This window comes from Megascapheus bottae, chromosome 18 (assembly GCF_031878675.1).
Source record: "Megascapheus bottae isolate mThoBot1 chromosome 18, mThoBot2.hap1, whole genome shotgun sequence".
NCBI lineage: Eukaryota > Metazoa > Chordata > Mammalia > Rodentia > Geomyidae > Megascapheus > Megascapheus bottae.
Genome location: NC_143526.1, coordinates 14201851 through 14220309, shown reverse-complemented (window position 1 = coordinate 14220309; position 18459 = coordinate 14201851). Strand labels below are relative to the sequence as shown.

The window sequence follows — 18459 nt, the reverse complement described above, 5'->3', positions numbered from 1 at the left end:
CTGACCTCTTCATCTCAAGGCTAGTGCTCTGCCATTGGAGCCACAGCACCACTTCTGGCTTTCTGGAGGTTAATTGGAGATAAGAAGCTCACAGACTTTCATGCCTGGGCTGGATTTGAACTATGATCCTCAGATCTCAGCCTTCTGAGTACCTGGCACTAGAGGGTTTTTGTTGTCATTGTTGTAAGGTTTAAGAAACTATCACAGAAAGAAAGCACCAGTTGGTCCCCAAATATCTACTCTTTTTTATCATCCTTATTACTTGGGGCTCAATTTTATTCAAGGCAGTAATGTGTCCAGTGATGAGAATTCATTTCCAAGCCTCCCTTCATAACCTGTATGACCATGAGACTAGAATTGGCCACTTAGCTAGGACTCTGAGAAATCTGAGAATGATTTAAAGGAGACCCTTATTCATTCATTCATTCTCTCTCTCTCTCTCTCTCTCTCTCTCTCTCTCTCTCTCTCTCTCTCTCTCTCTCTCTCTCTCTCTCTCTCCCTTCCTCCCTCCCTCCCTCCCTCTCCCTTCCTTCCTTCCTTCCTTCCTTCCTTCCTTCCTTCCTTCCCTTCCCTTCCCTTCCCTTCCCTTCCCTTCCCTTCCCTTCCCTTCCCTTCCCTTCCTTCCTTCCCTCCTTTCCTCCTTTCTTCTTTTCTTCCTTTCTGCTGCCTGGTGTAAAGATATAATGTCTGTATCACCAGAAGCTGTCTTGTTTATAGATGAAAGTCATACAGTAGAATGATAAGTTATATAGGAGGAAGCCTAGATTGCTGATCTATTGATGTTATTTCCTCAGCCTAGGTTCCAGGTTGCTACATAGTTCCAGGTTGCTTGTCTGTAAAGTGTTAATATTGAGGGTTTCCTGCTGTTTTACAACATAGTTTCTAATCATAATGAATGCAGGAAAAAGTCTTACAGACTTTTCTGCCTTGGCTGGCTTTGAACCATGAGCCTCACATCTCAACCTCCCGAGTAGCTAGGGTTACATGTATGAGCCACCTGTGCCTAGCTGCTGTTTTTAGTTTTAAGGAAGATGCCACCTCAAGGTGCAGTCTGAATGTTTGATGGAACAGATTGCATTTTTCTGAAGGGCTGGGGCTACAGGATTGTTAGGAGCTCTTATTTCCCTCAAACAAGAGAAAAGTTAGGATAATCCTTCGTAACGTAAGACTCAAAACTAGCACATGGTCGCAGCAGACTTCCCGTGCTCACAAAGGAGTTAGAGTCTTACCTACCTTTGAAGCTTCTAAATAATTTCAGTAGCAGATGCTGTTTTACACTTCACTTAGTTTTTAGAAAATATTTCTAACTGGTTACAAACATCTGTACCACACTACCTTTAGTTTATTTGGTAAATATTGCAGTATTCTTCTCCAAAGAGTTCCACTGGTGATCCTGGAACCCTGTACTGACATTCGTAGCACTGACAATCTGTCATCATGGGTTGTGCTCAAATTGGGAACACCGAGGGCTTCTCACAGAGGAAAGAGAGAATGGGGAAGCATAACAGGAAAAAATTACGTATATAAAGCAAAAGTAGACTTATTAAGGATTTCAGAAATTTCATTCCTAATGGGCTTGAATCTTGCCAGCCTCTGTTTCCATTGCACACACAGAGCTCCCTTTGAAGTCTTTGGAAGCTTTCTGTAAGAAAAAAAAACATACATGGGTGTGAGCTGAAAATTGAGCTCATTGTTTTGCCCTTTTAAAAGGTGTTTTTCAGAGATTTGCCTTTCATATTGTAGATGGAAGAGAGGATGTGCAATTTTACCTTATGTAACATCTTTGCCTGAAAAGCTCAAAGTATTTGTAGACATGTTTGTAATGAATAGTTCCCTTGTTTGCCTGCTGTGGAAGGCAGAGGTTAGTGTAATTTATTTCCATTTTATACCTAAGGAAACTGATATTTAAGAAAAAAAGCTCAGAATCTCAACCAGTACTAGAATTAAGAAAACAAGTCCAAATCTCAGCACCAGACCACTGACTCCCAGTCTAATGATCTCAAGAGTTGAGGATAACCTTCCAAAGAAAACCATTTTCTTAAAAATCACAGGTATTATAATGTTCCACATTAGTGTGAACTCTGCATTGATTATGTGGAATCATTTATATGGTTTTAGCTGCTTTTAAGCCGACTGTCCTATCTGAGCTTTAGTTACTTCTGATTTTGGATCTGTCCTAGAAATGGACTTTCAATAATGTTTTTGTTGTCATCATTTATTTTAAATGCAGACAAAAACCCTAATCAGACACATAAGCACAGAATTCAGAAAAAAAGGATATGTCTGTACCTCATATACATACCATAAATTACATTTGACCTATTTTTTATTGTAATGTCTAGAGTGGTTACAGTTATATTTGCCAGATAGAGGGTGCATTACGTCTCACACATTGATACCCCTTCTCATGCTTTTGTCCCCATTTCCCTTCCCTCACCCCCTCCCAAAAAGCCATTCTTATTTCTTCTTCAGGGAAGTCTCTCTTTAAGTCTTTGGCCCATTTTTTTTTTGCCAATCCTGAGCCTTGAACTCAGGGCCTGGGCACTGTCCTTGGGCTTTCTCAAGGCTAGAGGTCTACCACTTGAGCCACAGCACCATTTCTGGCTTTTTTTTCTATGTATGTGGTACCGAGGAATCGAACCCGGGTCTTTGTGCAAGCTGGGCACTCTACCACTAGGCTAAACTCCTGGCCTCTTTGGCCTATCTTTTAATGGGATGGTTGTTTCTTTGAAGATTTGTTTTGGAGTGATTCAATTTTTTTAGCTGTTGATATATTTTAGATATGAGGCCCTTGTCTGTTGTATGCTAGTGAAGATCTTCTCCCACTCTGTGGACTTTCTATTTAACTTGCCAGCTATGCCCTTTGCCATACAGAAGCTCTGCAGTTTAATGCAGTCCCATTTGTCGAAATTTTCTTTAATTTGTTGTGTTTCGGGGTCTTTATTAAGAAAGTTTTGACCTATGCCAAGGAGACCTAGTGTATCTCCTATTCCTTCTTGTAAAGTTTTCAGGGTATCTGGTTTTACCTCAAGGTCTTTGATCCATTTGGAATTCTGGTGCAGTGTGACATAGACGGATCCAACTTTAGTTTTCTGAAGGCGTTTAACCAGTTCTGCCAGCACTACTTGTTGAGGAGGCTGTCCTCCTTCCATTCTATTTTTTTGGCTCCCTTATCAAAAATTAAGTGATCATAGGTCTGTGGGTTGATTTCTGGGTCTTCAGTTTTATTCCATTGGTCCTCAGGCCTGTTCTTGTGCCAGTACCAAGCTATTTTGGTTACTATAGCTCTGTAGTAGAGCCTAAAGTTTGGTATTGAAATTCCTCCTGCGCTGTTCTTTCTGCTAAGAATTGTTTTTGCTATACAGGGTCTTTTATTGTTCCATAGAAAATTTTGGATTGCTTCTTCTGTTTCCTTAAAGAATGACATTGGGATATTGATGGGTATTCAATTGAATTGTAGATAGCCCTTGGCAAGTTTGCCATTTTGACGGTGTTAATTCTTCCAATCCAGGAGCATGGGAGATTTTTCCACTTCCTTAGTTTGGCTTTAATTTCCCTTTTCAGGTTTTTAAAGTTTTCATCATAAAACATTTGACCTATTTTTTTTAATTGTAAAGGTGGTATACAGAAGAGTCACAGGTCAGGTAATGCATACATTTCCTTTTGAACAGTGTCACCCCGTCACTCATTCACCGTTTTTCCTCTCATGAATTCTGCCACCCAAACCTGAAAAAGTTGTATAGTCTTAATTACAACATAGTTCCAAGTGGGTTTCATTGCTGAATTGGTTCTCCCTTTGTCTCACTACTTTGTCTTTCCCTTTCCCCTCCCCAAATCAGATAAACTTACATACAAGACAAAGGGTACGCAAATAAAAAAATAGCAACAGAAGGCAACAAGTGAAAAAAAAATGAAAAAAGAAAAAAAAGGACTCCAAGCAGTACAATAAAAAGAATTCTCTTATTTCCATTTCTTGTAGTTAATTTTGATAAGCATTATTTTATATTATCCATTTTATATTTTCTTATGCACATAGTTACTGAGCCCTGTGATCCTTTCAAGAATAGCCTCCTTTGCTCTATCTGAATATTTAGATTGCTGTTTAATTTATTATGTCCAGGTATAATTATTTGTCTTTTATTATCCATTGGGTTTATGTAGATTTGTAGACACATTCTAGTTATCATAAATTAGGGAAATTAGATGGGCTCATGCCTATAATCCTAGCTTCTCAGGAGGTTAAGATCTGAGTATCATGGTTCAAAGCCAGCCTGGGCAGAAAAGTCCCTCTGAAATTCTTTTTTTTTTTTTTTTTTTGCCAGTCCTGGGCTTGAGCTCAGAGCCTGAGCACTGTCCTTGGACTTTCTCAAGGCTAGAGCTCTACCACTTGAGCCTCAGCACCACTTCTGGCTTTTTTTTCTGTATGTGGTACCGAGGAATCGAACCCGGGTCTTCATGCATGCTAGGCAAGCACTTTAACCACTAGGCCAAACTCCCGGCCCCTGTCCCTCTGAAATTCTTATCTCCAATTAACCACTCAAATACTGGACTCGGCACTATGGCTCATGTGGTAGAGTGCTAACTTTGAGGACAAAGAGGCTCAGGGATGGCACCCTAGCCCTGAGTTCAAGCCCTGCATCTGACACACACACACACACACACACACACACACACACACACACACACACACACACGAGAAACCATGGAGCCTATGTTTCTTGGTGTCTGGCTTATATCAATTAGTATATTTATTTATTAAAGAATTTATTAACATTGATTTTACATCATATTTCAAATGAAGTGTTTAAAAAACAAGTTTTCAAGAAGGGAATCTATATATATAATCACTGAAACTTAGGTTTTAGAACATAATTAAAATTAGGCTGAGGGTTTGTATGTCATAGATACACACTAAACCTATGTAATAAAACATTATGTCTGTGGAGTCATAAATTTTTATGTCTATGTATTTGTGTTTATATTCCCAATACCATGCCCATAGCATTAGGTTGAGTCCTCGCTCTTGTATTGTTTGGATCTAATAGCCACATATTAAGGATATCATGCGCCTTTTGTTCCTTAGGTCTTGACTTGTCTCACTCAACATGATTCGCTCTAAATTCATCCACTTCCCTGCAAATGCCATTATTTTATCTTGTCTGTTGGCTATGTAGAATTCCATTGTATATATATACCACATTTTTGTATCCTTTCATCTTCAGTAGGGCATCTGGATTGTTTCCATCACCTGCCTATTGTGAATAGTGCAGAGATGAACATAGCTGAGTAGGTGTCCTTATCATATCCTGGGTTATGACGTTCAGGATAGATGCCCAGAAGTGTTATGGCGGGATCATAGGGAAGGTCTATTTTTAGTTCTTTAAGAAACCTCCACACTGCTTTCCAGAGTGGCTAAACTAACTTACAATTCCACCAGCAGTGCAGTAGGGTTCCTTTTTGTCCACAACCCCACCAACATCTGTCATTGAGTTCAAAGTCTTGGCCATTCTAATTGGGGTAAGGTGGTATCTTAGGGTTTTTATTTGCATTTCCTTTATGACCATGGATGATGAGCATTTTCTAATATGCTTTTCTGCCATTTTAACCTCTTCTCTTGAAAAGTCTCTCTTTAGTTCCCTTGCCCATTTAGTGATTGGTTTATTGGGTTTGGGGGAATTAGTTTCTTGAGTTCCCTGTAGATACTGGATATTAAGCATTTGTCTGATCTGTTATTGGTACATATCTTTTCCCAGTTAGTTGGCTCTCTTTCTACTTAAGTGGCTATGCTTTTATCTGTGCAGAAACTTTTTATTTTTAGGTAGTCCCATTTATCGAGTCTCTCTGCAATCTGTTGTGGATTCTGTTCAGGAATCTTTTGCCTGTGCCTCTCTCCATATCTATCATGTAGCAGTTTCAAGGTTTCCAGTCTGATATTGAGGTCTTTGATCCATTTTGAGTTAATGCTTGTGCATGGCAAAAGGCTAGGGGCAATTTTTAGTTTTCTGCATGTGGCTGACTAGTTTTGGCAACACCAATAATTGAATAGGCTGTGTTTGTTCCACTGTATGTCTTTGGCTCCTTTGTCAAATACAAGTTGACTATAGGTATGTGGTTCTATTTCTGGATCTTCTATTCTGTTCCATTGACCTTCTGGTCTATTTTTGTGCAATACCATGCTGCTTTTGTTATTATGGCTCTATAGTAGAGTTTGACGTCCGGTATTGTAATACCACTTTCATTGCTCTTTTTGCCTAGAATTGTTTTGGCTATGCTAGGTCTTTTCTTGTTCCATATGAACCTTTGGATTGTATCTTCTATTTCAGTAAAGAATGTCTTTGGGATTTTCATGGGGATTGCATTGAATTTGTATATCAATTTTTGCAGAATGGCCATTTCACTATATTGGTTCTCCCTACCCATGAGCATAGGATGTCTTTCTATTTCCTGGTATCCTCTTTAATTTCTTTTGTTGGGCTTTTATAGTTTTCATTAAATAATTCCTTTACATTTTTGGTTAAGTTAATTCCTAAGTATATTACTCTTTTGGGGCTATTGCGAATGGGATCATTTTCTTGATTTGGCCTTCTGTTTGTTTATTGTTGGTGTACAAGAAGGCTACTGACGTCGAAGGTTAATTTTGTATCCTGCCACTTTGCTAAAATGGTTTATTCTAGGAGTTTGGGAGTGGAGCTTATTGGGTCACTAAGGTTGAGGACCATGTCGTCTGCGAATATTGATAGTTTAATTTCTTCTTTCCCTATGTGGATTCTTTTGATGTCCTTCTCTTGCCTTATTGCTCTGGCTAAGGGTTCCAGCACTATATTGAAGAGAAGGAGAGAGAATGGGCATCCTATCTAGTTCCTGATTTTAAGGTAAATGGTTCCAGTCTTTCTCCATTTAGTATAATACTGGGTATAAGTTTGTCATATATGGCTTTAATTATTTTAAGGAATGTACCTCTTACTCCTATTATTTCTAGTGCTTTCAACATGAATGGATGTTGTATTTTGTTGAATGCCTTCTTGGCATCCAGAGAAATTATCATATGATTCTTATCCTTAGCTCTACTGATGTGATATATTACATTGATTGATTTGTGAAAGTTGAACCAGCCTTGCATCTGTGGGATGAAGCCTACTTAATCGTAGTATAAAATTTTTAAAATTTGTTTCTAGATTCTGTTATCTAGTATTTTATTGAGGAGTTTTGCGTCTGTGTTCATTAGAGAGATAGGTCTGTAGTTCTCTTTTTATGTGTTCCCTGGTTTGGGGATGAGAGTAATATTAGCTTCATAAAATGAATTTGGTATGGCTCCTTCTGCTTCTAGTTCTCAGAAGAGTTTCAAGATTATAGGTATTACTTCATCTTTCCATTTCCTAACAATTGAGGCAATGCCATTCTTTCTAATGGAAGCATAGAATTCCATATCACATTTTCATTATCTGTTTGTCCACTGAAGGTCATCTGGCTATGATAAACAATGCAATAATGAACATGGTCTTGCTGGTGGCTTTAGTGTAGCCTGGTTGTGGTCAATTGGATAGATGCCCAGAGGTGGGATTGTTGGGTAATAGAGAAGCTCTATATTTAGTCTTTTGAGTGACCTCCATACTGCTTTCCAAAGTGGTTGAACAAGCTTCCACTCCTACCAACAGTGTAGTTAGCCACATCCCCTCCAGTATCTGTTCCTGTTAATTTTCTTGATAATGGCCATTCTAACTAGGCTGAAGTGAAATCTCAGTGTTAGTCTGATTCGCATTTCTTTTATGGCCACATATGTGGAATGTTTCTTCATGTGTGTATTGCCCAGTCTTACTTATTTCCTCATTAGGAAAGTCTTTAAGTTTTTCGCTTATTTATTATTAGTATTAGTATTAGTATTAGTATTAGTACTAGTATTAGTATTAGTTAGATGGTTGTTTCTTTGAGGATTGATTTTTGGGAGGTTTAATTTTTTAGCTCTGAGTATATTTTACATTGAGGCCCTTATCTGTTTTATAGTTAGTAAAGATCTTTTATTCTGTGGGCTTTTTATTTATTTTGCTAGCTATGTCCTTTGCCATGTAGAAACTTTTCAGTTGAATGCAATCCCATTTATCTAGTCTTTCTTTGATTTGTTGTTATTCGGGATCTTTACTTAGGAAGTTTTGATCTGTGCTAATCAGCCTTAGTGTTTCTCCTATTCCTTTCCTGTCATATTTTTAGGATATCTAGTCATATATTGAGGTCTTTATCTATTTGGAGTTGAATCTTGTATAGGTGATATGTATGTATCTAACTTCAGTTTTCTGCACATGCATAGCCAATTCTGCCAGCACCATTTATTGAAGAGGCTTTCTTACATCCTATGGTTTTGGCTCCCTTACCAATTATTAGGTGGTCACTGGTCTGTGGTTTCATTTTCTGGCCTTCTATTCCATTTTGCCTATTTTTATATATACAAAACAAGTAACAAATGTTCATAAAGTTCACAGATGTAAATGAATCAGGGAATAAACAACATTACATATACCAAAAATGATCATATCTAAATCTAAGCAGTTTTAGATAATACTAAATCATTCATTTGGTTATTTAGGCAACTTGAAAAGCAGCTAGGTAAAGTAATAGTAGAAATTGTGATAACGGCTCATTAAATGCAAGGTAAAAGTATGTCTTCTGCCATATTTTACTGAATGCCCCAATGTGTATGATAGGATGTATTCCGATAAAACAAGTGCCTTAAAAAAGTTTCTGACCTCAAAGAGTAAACAAGTCTAGTTGGAGCATTGCATTGCACACAAATCGAAGAAAGAATAAAACCAATTCTGAACTCCACCCCTTGATAATAGCTCCCATGTCTAGTCTTCTGTCCCCTTGAAGGAAATGACCAACAAAGGTTAACGTTTAAATGCCTCCTCATCTCTATTCCCAAATTTCTCATTATCAACTATGTTCCATATGATCTGTGCTGCTTGTTTGCCTTGGAATCATGGCACTCCTTCCCTCCCCAGCCCCCAAGATCATCTCTAGTCTCCCGTAATAGAATCTACCAAATCATTGCTTTCTTCTCCTTAGGGAAGGAATTTAAGATCTGTATTTTTTTATTTAACTATTACAAGTACTCCATGTATCTCAATAACTTCCCAGAACATTTTATATGTGATCATTTCAGAATATTGGTGTTTGGCAGTGACTCCACCCTAAGGTTTGTATTCTAAACTCATTACAAGAGTCATAATCAATTTTAAGGAACATTTTTTTTAACTTTTAAAGGTCAAGTGCTACACTGTGAAATGTGGGTTTATTCTTTCCTGCTGGGGTACAGGCTGATGTCTACATTGGAAATAATCCTTTTTCTGAAATGCTAACTTACAGCCATTCGAAAAATAGAATGATTGGGAGGTAAGAGACTGACTTCTAATCCATATTCTATTCCATGGTAAATAGCTTACACTTCCCTCTAATCTATGTAAAACAGTTTTCTATTAATAAGGCACATTCCATTTCTGCCTATATGCAGATAGGACTTTTATTGTTATAAATAAAGGAAATCACACCCCAAATTGGATCTCGTATGCAGGGACATTTTTTGTTAAATGTCCAGCCAAAAAATAAAATAAAAGATAATCAGAGGGTCTTCTGGTCCTGTATTTCTTTTCCATGAAGCCCTATAATTCAAAGAAACACAAAGGAAGAAATAATCTTCATTAAAAAATTATCTGTATTTCTTGCTTATGGTTAAGGTAAACCCTTACAAAACAATACAAGCAATCTTAAAAGGTTTCTAGGCTGGGTAGTTCTGGGGATGATTTTTGAGGAATGTACAAACTGTATCTAGTCATTTTTAAAGTGATTTTTTTCTTAGGCCAGAAGATTTCATCATACTTTAAAATTGATATCTTTTTAATTAAAACCTGAGCACAAAATTGGGTTTACTGTGCGTCATTGGGATGCCAGATCACTCTCCTGAGACACACCCCATCCTGGGCACTGATCGCTCACTCTTGACACCCTGGGGCCACTTTATGTTTTTAGCAGTTAGAAAGGTGATTTCTGAGGCCTGGCAGCTGTTGGTATTAAAGCTATTGTGTGGGAAACAAAAGCCATTCTGTTCTGTTCCCCAGCCGCCTTTGTATCCTTGATACTGGAGCTGTTTCATAAATGAGGTATAATTCTTTACTAGGGAATTTCATTACTGCCATGTTTCAATACTAGCTTACATTTCTGACAGCAGAGAGTAATGTCTGAGCATACCTTGCCTGTGGAAGGAAGCTTGCTTTCTGACCTCCGTTAAGATGCATGCATTTTAAATTCGCTAATTAGACTTGCAATTAGATGCCATCATAACAACATGTATTCTGAACCAAAAGTCAAGACTGGCTAAGGTGAATTAGTCTTTGAAACTGAGCAGAGCATAGTACACATAGACTATTGTGAACTAGATACGTTGCAGAGTCCTTTATTAATCTGTCCTGGAGAATTCTTGAGAGAGACTGTCAAAACTGACATTTATTTAGAGTGCACTTTCATTATTTTCACTTATAAAGTGGGATGTTTTCAGCTGCATATTGAAAAAAAATAACTAGCATAAAGTATCAAGGAAATGCAGGCTTCATTATTCTTCTCACCTCTTATCCTTCCCCCAGCTTTATGTCTAACTGTATTTCCCCACCTTATGATTTGCCATGGCTACCTGTAAGAAGCCATATTTCATCTACTTCTACCATTGCCTTGAGAAGGACTTGCCTTTGTCCTTTCTTGTTAAGAACGAGAAATGACACAGGATAGTACACTTATATCCAGCCTGTATCAGCTCACTTCCAACCGACCAAGAGTTTCATAAGCAAGAATAAGGCTCTTCACACCTGCAATCCTAACTACTCAGGAGGCTGAAATATGAGTATCGTCGAGGTTTGAAGCCAACCCCAGGTAGGAAAGTGTGTGGACTTTTTATCTCCAATTAAACCACCCCAAAACTGGAAGTGTAGCTGTAGCTCCAGTGGTACAGCATTAGCCTCAATCAATAAAGCTCAGGGACAGTACCTAGGCTCTGAATTCAAGTCTCAGGTCTAAGAACAACAAAAGAATAAGGACAATTGTGTTGTCAATACACTATAGATTTGTTGGTTAGCACTGTAGCGGCAATGTCTGACTGATGTATATTGCCTATATAAATGGAACGATTCAAAGGTAGAGTCTGAAAGGAATTCCTGTCATATTTCTTTATAATTACCTTGGGGTTTCAATTCAAAGTGTTTTCTTCTTGGAGCCAGGATAACTGTAGTTATTTCAGGCTTTGCCTCTATATCTCGTGTCATCCAGACAAGAAGGAAAGTCCTGGGCTGATTAAATCCGATTAATCTAGCACACATCACATGTCCATCCTGCCAATCATTGAGCAAGGGAGTTAAGATTAGGTGATTTGGCATCTGTCGGAGTCCTCTCTTGAAGGCAGCAGTGAACCCATTCGTCCAGAATCGATGATATGCCAAATTAAAGGTGGGAATGGGGAGTAAAATAGATGCTACAGGATAATGTTAATTATGGGGCAGAGTCTAAAATCTCCCAAGGCATTTTTTTTGCCAGTCCTGAGGCTTGAACTCAGGGCCTGAGCACTGTCCTCGGGCTTTCCTCAAGGCTGGTGCTCTACCACTTGAGCCACAGCACCACTTCCAGATTTTTTTTCTCTGTTTTGTGGTACCAAGGAATCAAACACAGGTCTTTGTGCATGCTAGGAAAGCACTCTACCACTAGGCCAAACTCCTAGCCCCCAAGACATTTTTTTTTCCTACCTCTATTTGCTAGACTATCTGGAGTTGCTTATGTTAGATATAATCTAGTGTACAGTGAAGCATGAGGCCACATCCATGTTACCTAAAGCACTGCAAAGTTTAAGGTAAGACAGCCATTACCCTTCTGAACTCCTAAAGTCTCAGGATTTTAAGAAATGGAAAATATGTTAGACCTAGTAGAATATGGAGGCTTGTGACCCTAGAGGTTGAATGAATGGTCATGTCAATGCTGCTAGAAGGAAATGGACATTCCACTGTCTTATGTCTCTAATGAATTATTTCCCACTGTTCTAACTGCGTTATTGTGAGACCCCAAATGCAATGAGTTGAATAACTGAATTAAAAAATAGAACCAAGATCTTTTGGCATGTCATTCAATATTCTTTTAGGAATACTCTCCCTTGGGGCCAGGAGTTTGGCCTAGTGGTAGAGTGCTTGCTTAGCATGCACAAATACCAGGATTCAATTCCTCAATACCACATACACAGAAAAGCTGGAAGTAGTGCAGTGTGGCTCATGAGGAAAAGGCTTGAGGAAAGCCTAAGGACAGTGCTTAGGCCCTGAGTTCAAGCCTCAGGAATGGCAAAAAAAAAAAAATACTCCCCCTCAATCACCCCACCCCTCCGTGTAAACCCTTTGTTGTGAATGTTCCCACAACAGCCTCTGCAAGAACGTAAATGGAATGAGCAACTAACCCAGTCATTTTCCCCCTTTATTGAGATTGAGTAATTATACAATCTTTTGTGTGGGGGAGGGGGTCATGGGACTTGAACTTGACCTGGGCATTGTCCCTGAGCTCTTTAGCTCAAGGCTACCTTGCTACCCTTGAGTCAAGCCCCACTTCCCATTTTCTAGAGGTTAATTGGAGATAAGAGTCTCAGGTCCTTTTGTGCTCGGGCTGGCTTTGAACCCTGATCCTCAGTTCTCAGCCTCCTGAGTAGCTAGGATTACAGGTGTGAGCCACGGTGCCCGGCTACACACTCGTTTTCACATTCATACTTATATGTAAATCATTCTGATTTACAGAGTTTATGATTAACAAAAAATACCAAGACCTCAAGTTTTACATAAGAAAAAAGTTTAACTCTTTGAACACTGATGATATGATTATTTCTTCCTGATCAGATTATATGTATATTTTCCCCTACTTATTTCAGCGGTTCCCCCTTTCTCTCCCATTTCCTCCATTCCCTCACTGCCCTCAAGTTTCTGAGGTCACTTTCATCCATGTCTAGGGTAACTGCTGGGCCCTGTTGCTATACGTTTTCACCCACTTTCCATCCTATGCCCTCCTTTCCCCTTCCTTCAGATGTGCACATGTCTGCACGTGTATGAGCTAGGAAATACAGAGTAGTCTTAAAAATCATAGGACAGATTAAGAAGAGATCCTTTGTGACCCAGTTCTTTTTGCAAACACAGACAGTGATGGTTCACAATTATTGTCTTGAATCTAAGTCATCCCTCTGTTGAGTGATAAGAGTGAATGACCCTTATTATTCTACACGTTTCTGTCACTCAGTGAATGTTTATCATTCAGCTAATATTATTGATCACCTGCTGTCCACTAGATACTGTGCTGAGTAGTGTGAGGGATACAGAAGTGAATAAGAGAGAATACTTGTTTTCAAGTGATCAACTAACATAATTCAGTTATTCATTAAATAATTTAGGAAACTTGTAACATTTTAGGAAAGACTTTGGACCTTTCATGGAACTGTAATTCTCAGGGAGTTGCTTGGCTGTCATCTTGTAGGATTATTTCCCTTGCAAATATTTCTAGGTCTATGTGAAATATCTCTCAGCCATAAGACAAAAACACCCAAATGAAACATTGTTACTTAGCCTTGAGGTAAGACATATCACTATATTCTTACATTGAGGGATAGAGAAAGAGAAAAAGAGAGAGAGAGAGGGAGGGAGAGGGAGAGGGTCTAGTGATGGAACCCATCACATGCTAGGCAAATGCTGTACCACTGAGATATAACCCCAGTCCTTATAATGATTTTTATTAGCTTTGATTTTTGCAACATATTTCAAATGTCATGTTTAACAAACAAGCATTCAAGAAGGGAATCTCTATATATAATCATAATTAAAATGAAGCTGAGTTTTTGTATGACATAGATACATATTAATCTATGTAATAAAACACTATATCTGTAGAGTATATAGCCCATCATAGATTTTATGTCTATGTTGTTATCCTTATAATGATTTTTAAGAGATACCTTAATATGTAGTTCACTATGACTATTTCGTGAGTATTATTATTTCATAAGTTTGATTTACAAACCTAATAATAAAATTATGTGAAATAATTCCTCATAATTATCAGCCTAGGCAGGATGACGCAGCTACACTTTTCTCACCTCTTCCCTTTGAATTTTTCTTCCAGTTAGGTTATGCCTTGAACCATACCAACAGAAAATTAACATTGGAACCGAAAATAACTGTCAATGCCAGGATTGTTGTGGTTGGTGCTTCCAGTGTTGGCATCTCCTTTCTAGAGACATTGGTATTTTGGTGAGTTGTTTTACTTCATGTGTTTGTTCTTTTTTTTTTTTTTAAGAAAAAACAATAAAACTTCTCTTGCTGTACCTAAAGAGAGGTCCTCGAGGAAAAAGTCCAAGTTCTTTTGCCAACTCCATATACTTTCTATGTGAATTAATTGAACCGAGTGGTAATATAGATTGGGGGAAGCAAATTGTAGATCCCTTCCTCACATCACATCTGGCTTATCCCCTGCTCCTATGAATAAGGGCCTGTTGGAATACAGCCACATTCACTTTTATATGCCTTATCTCTGGCTGTTTTCATGCTACCATGGGAGATTTGAGTAGGTATAACAGGCCATATGACCTGAAACGACTAAACCAGATACCGTCCAACCCTTTCCAGCAAAGTTTGCTGGTCCGTTATACACAAATGAGTCACCATTTTTGTCACATAAATTGCTCAGGCTCACATGAGAAACTTTGGCTACCATTAAAAACTATAGGCTTTTATAGGCAAACGGGAGATAGGAAAATGCAGCCCACTGAGGCCAAGAATTACCAGCCCTGGGAGAAAAGAGGTCTTTGCAAGGAGAGAGGAGAGAAAAGTCTGGGGGAAAACAATCTCTGAGTGCTTATACCTGGTTCACATGGAGACAAGTTAACTCCAAATGGTGAGCCTCCTCCTCTGGCATAACATTAACCAGAAAAGGAAAAGAACTGATCTTTTTTCATTTTCTAGCCAATTTGTTCAATTCTCTAGAACATAGCCTTAGTTAACCAGAAATAAATTACATGTCATTATTGAAGTTAGCAACAGAGTTCACATGTTTAAATATTGTGGTTAGTTTGCAGTAACAACTCACTGCAAGCATAAATTAATGAGAAGTACCATGGGTCTGTCACACTGCCTGAGAGTGCTTCCTTGTCCTCATGGTTCCCTTCATCTGAGACTTCTGAATGGCAGGTCTTTATGCAGCCACTCTTGAATGATGAATTAGTAGGACGGACCTGTGAAATTACAGGAATTAAGAAACAGTCATAAACAGGTCTTAAATCTTAATTTGGCTGTATACATCATCACAGCATTTTGTTTAGCAATGAGCGTATTAGGATATATACATGCAATTTTCTTTTTGTGGAATTGCCTTCAATTTAGTAAATATAAATTTTGTTACAAGTACTGAGTTGATTAAATTCCCCAAACAGACCCTTTTCAGCCATTCCAAAGTACTCATAATTCTCAATCATTATGACAGATTATGGACACTAAAAATAGACTGGTATCAGTTTACGGATCTATAATCCTTAAGAAAGGAAGTGGTCTCCTCATTATTTTCTCTAATTATTTTAAATTAGCGATCATCATAGTAACCCATTGTGTATCCTACCAGTTCACCTGCCACCTGAGCTAAATTTAATACATGATTTGTGCTGGAATAAAATTGAAGAAATGCATTTTTACCAAATATCACCCACTAGTGAAGGGAAATTCAACCTACATTTTGAAAGCAAGATTTAGAAAAATGTCTCACCTGGTACTTGTGGGCTAAGTTATCAGATACAGTGCATGGATCATTCCCAGAAAGTTCATGTGAGACACAAGCCAGTAACATCTTCTTCTGGAAAATGTGTCAATACTGTTGTTATTTCCATGCAAGAAATTATATAAAGTACATTCAGTCTTTTCTTTAAAGGATACCAAAAGCAGCCTTTTCATGACCTTGGTACCCATCCTGTGTCTGTCCTTCCCCAGGTTGTCAGGTCTTTCTGGGAGAACTGAAGCATATTGCAGTGTTCTGCCCAAAGCGATAGCAAGGGCAGGAGTGAGGTTGCCTGGGCGGGTCTCCAACCTGTGATCTTCCTGCGTCAGCCTGCCCAGTTTCTCGAATTCCAGCACACACCACCCCACCCAACTTGGTTTTTTTTTTTTTTCCTTTTAAAGTACAGTGTTTTATGTGGTCTCAGCTGCTACCCATCCAAAGTTAGCCTTTGCAGGGAAACATTTTCTCATTTTGGGTTGTCTAGCCTGTGAGTTAGCCATGAATCCTGTTCTCCCAGGCTTCGAAGTACCAGGTGACCTGGGCAGGCATTTCCCTAAAGATACACACCAACATCCCCATTTTCTACTTCCCTTCTGGATCTACCCCCGGCCCTCGTGTCTTGTGAGCCCATCCCTGCTGCTGGCCACTGCTAACACACATGGCCCTGAGAATGATCCCATTCTCATCTGTGCTGAGAGCGTCACAGCATGGACTTCTCTTATTTTTACAGCAGTTACATTCTTGTGGCTCATTTTTGTCTGTAGACCAGCTCTCTTCACCTGGAAGCTCCTTAGGAATACAGAATCTCAGGCTCTTCTCCAAACAGTATTCCAGGTTAATAATAGATTTCTATACAGACCAGCTTTGTTACTGTCTCTTTGGGCACAAACTCAGTGAGCTGCAGCAGTTACTGTTTTATTGTTTCAGCATGTCTCTTACTATATTTATTGTCTCATAGTATTTACTCATAACTGCAGCACAATTTTATCTTATTGTTTGGCAGTACCCGGATTTGAATTCAAGACCTTGGGCTTGCTAGATAGACACTCCTTCTCTCTGAGCCATGCCTCCAGTCTTGTTCTTTTGCTGGTTTTGAAATAGGGTCTCACTTCTTGACCAGGTGTGTGTCCTACTATAGGCATAATCTGCCTATAGTACCCTCTCTATCACACCTGAGCTGAGAAGCCTGTAGAACCACATCTAGCTCTTAGTTGTGAACTTTTCTGCCCAGGCTGTTTTTTTTTTCTTTTTGCTAGTCCTGGGGCTTGAACTCAGGGCCTGAACATTGTCTTTGGACTTTCTCAAGGCTACAGCTCTACCATTTGAGCCACAGCACCACTTCTGGCTTTTTCTATTTATGTGCTACTGAGGACTCAAACCCAGGTCTTTGTGCATGCTAGGCAAGCACTCTGCCACTAGGCCAAACTCATGGCCCCCCAGGCTGCTTTTAAACTGCATTTCTCCCAGTCACAGCCTCCCAAGGGGCAAGGATTACCGGTGTGAGCCAATAGAGTTTGTCTAGTTTGTCCCTCCTTCTTCCTTTACCCTCATTCCTTCCCTCCCTCTCTCCCTCCCTCCCTCCTTCCCTCCCTTCCTTCCTTCCTTCCTTCCTTTACTTCCTTCCTTTACTTCCTTCCTTCCTTCCTTCTTTCCTTTCTTCCTTCCTTCCTTCTTTTCCCCCACCTTTTCCTCTTTCCCCTTTTCTCCCCCCTCTCCTCCCCTCTCCATCCTTTCCCTTCCAGCTTTATTATTTGTGCAGAATTTCATTTTAAAGAGATTTTTTATTAGTATATAGTAGGTGCACAAGGGAGGAGTTCATTGTGACACATACATACAGTGTCTATCCTCTATCTTTTTCCCTCATTTCCCTTCATCCCTTCTTAAAATGGTTTCAACAGATTTATTGTTCTATTTTCATACATACATATACTATACTTTGGCCATATCCCTGTCCCTCCCAGAGATACCTGCTCCTCAATGGAGCCTGTTTTACCCTCCTGTGATTCATTGTTATTATTATTATTATTGTGTATATTAATTGTACAAGGAAAATTCATCACAGCCATTCACACATGTATATATTATAATTTAGTCACATTAGGAGAATGACTAATATTGAAATACATAGTGTTGATTAGAAAGATAGAGTAAGGCAACTGAACACTACTAAGCAATGAGAATGTAAGGAAAATAGGAAAAAAAGAACAGTAGATTAAGTATCTGGCATAATTCCTTGCAGTCCATCATTTTTAAATCCAGATAGAAAGCATCACTGGAGGAGACAACTGTTTTATAGATATTGGCAATAAGAGAAATGGGTTCAAAGTGTACTGTAACTATGTGTGCTCACTTTCTTACTTGCATAAATCAAATATTTTTCCAAAAATAACTTTAAAAAGAACGAATAAAGATTTATGCAGTAATTAAAGAGTTAAAGAAAAAAGAAAGCATCGCTGGAAGAGCCTGAAATTTCACTAGAAAGATACACCAAGAGGTGATGGAATTTCGGTGACTAGAAGCAGCCTCAGGGTCCCAGCACCCTCTGTATGACTGGAGAAATAGGAACTTATAGTCCCCAGAAGTGATACTTTGTTTCTTTTCATTTTCATTACTGAAGAAAATTTGCTCAAAAAACAAACAAAAGGCTAA

The 18459-nt window shown here is 38.8% G+C and overlaps 1 protein-coding gene across 3 annotated transcripts in view; it reads left to right on the top strand.

Moving 5' to 3' along the window:
• The window catches only part of Cfap61 (cilia and flagella associated protein 61), a 242416-nt gene that overhangs the window by 128984 nt on the left and 94973 nt on the right, over positions 1 to 18459 (top strand). For all 3 annotated transcript variants that reach the window (XM_090351924.1, XM_090351925.1, XM_090351926.1), the window contains one exon: positions 14170 to 14297. In XM_090351924.1, the coding sequence (XP_090208050.1) occupies positions 14170 to 14297 (128 nt within the window). The remainder of the gene's footprint in view (positions 1 to 14169; positions 14298 to 18459) is intronic.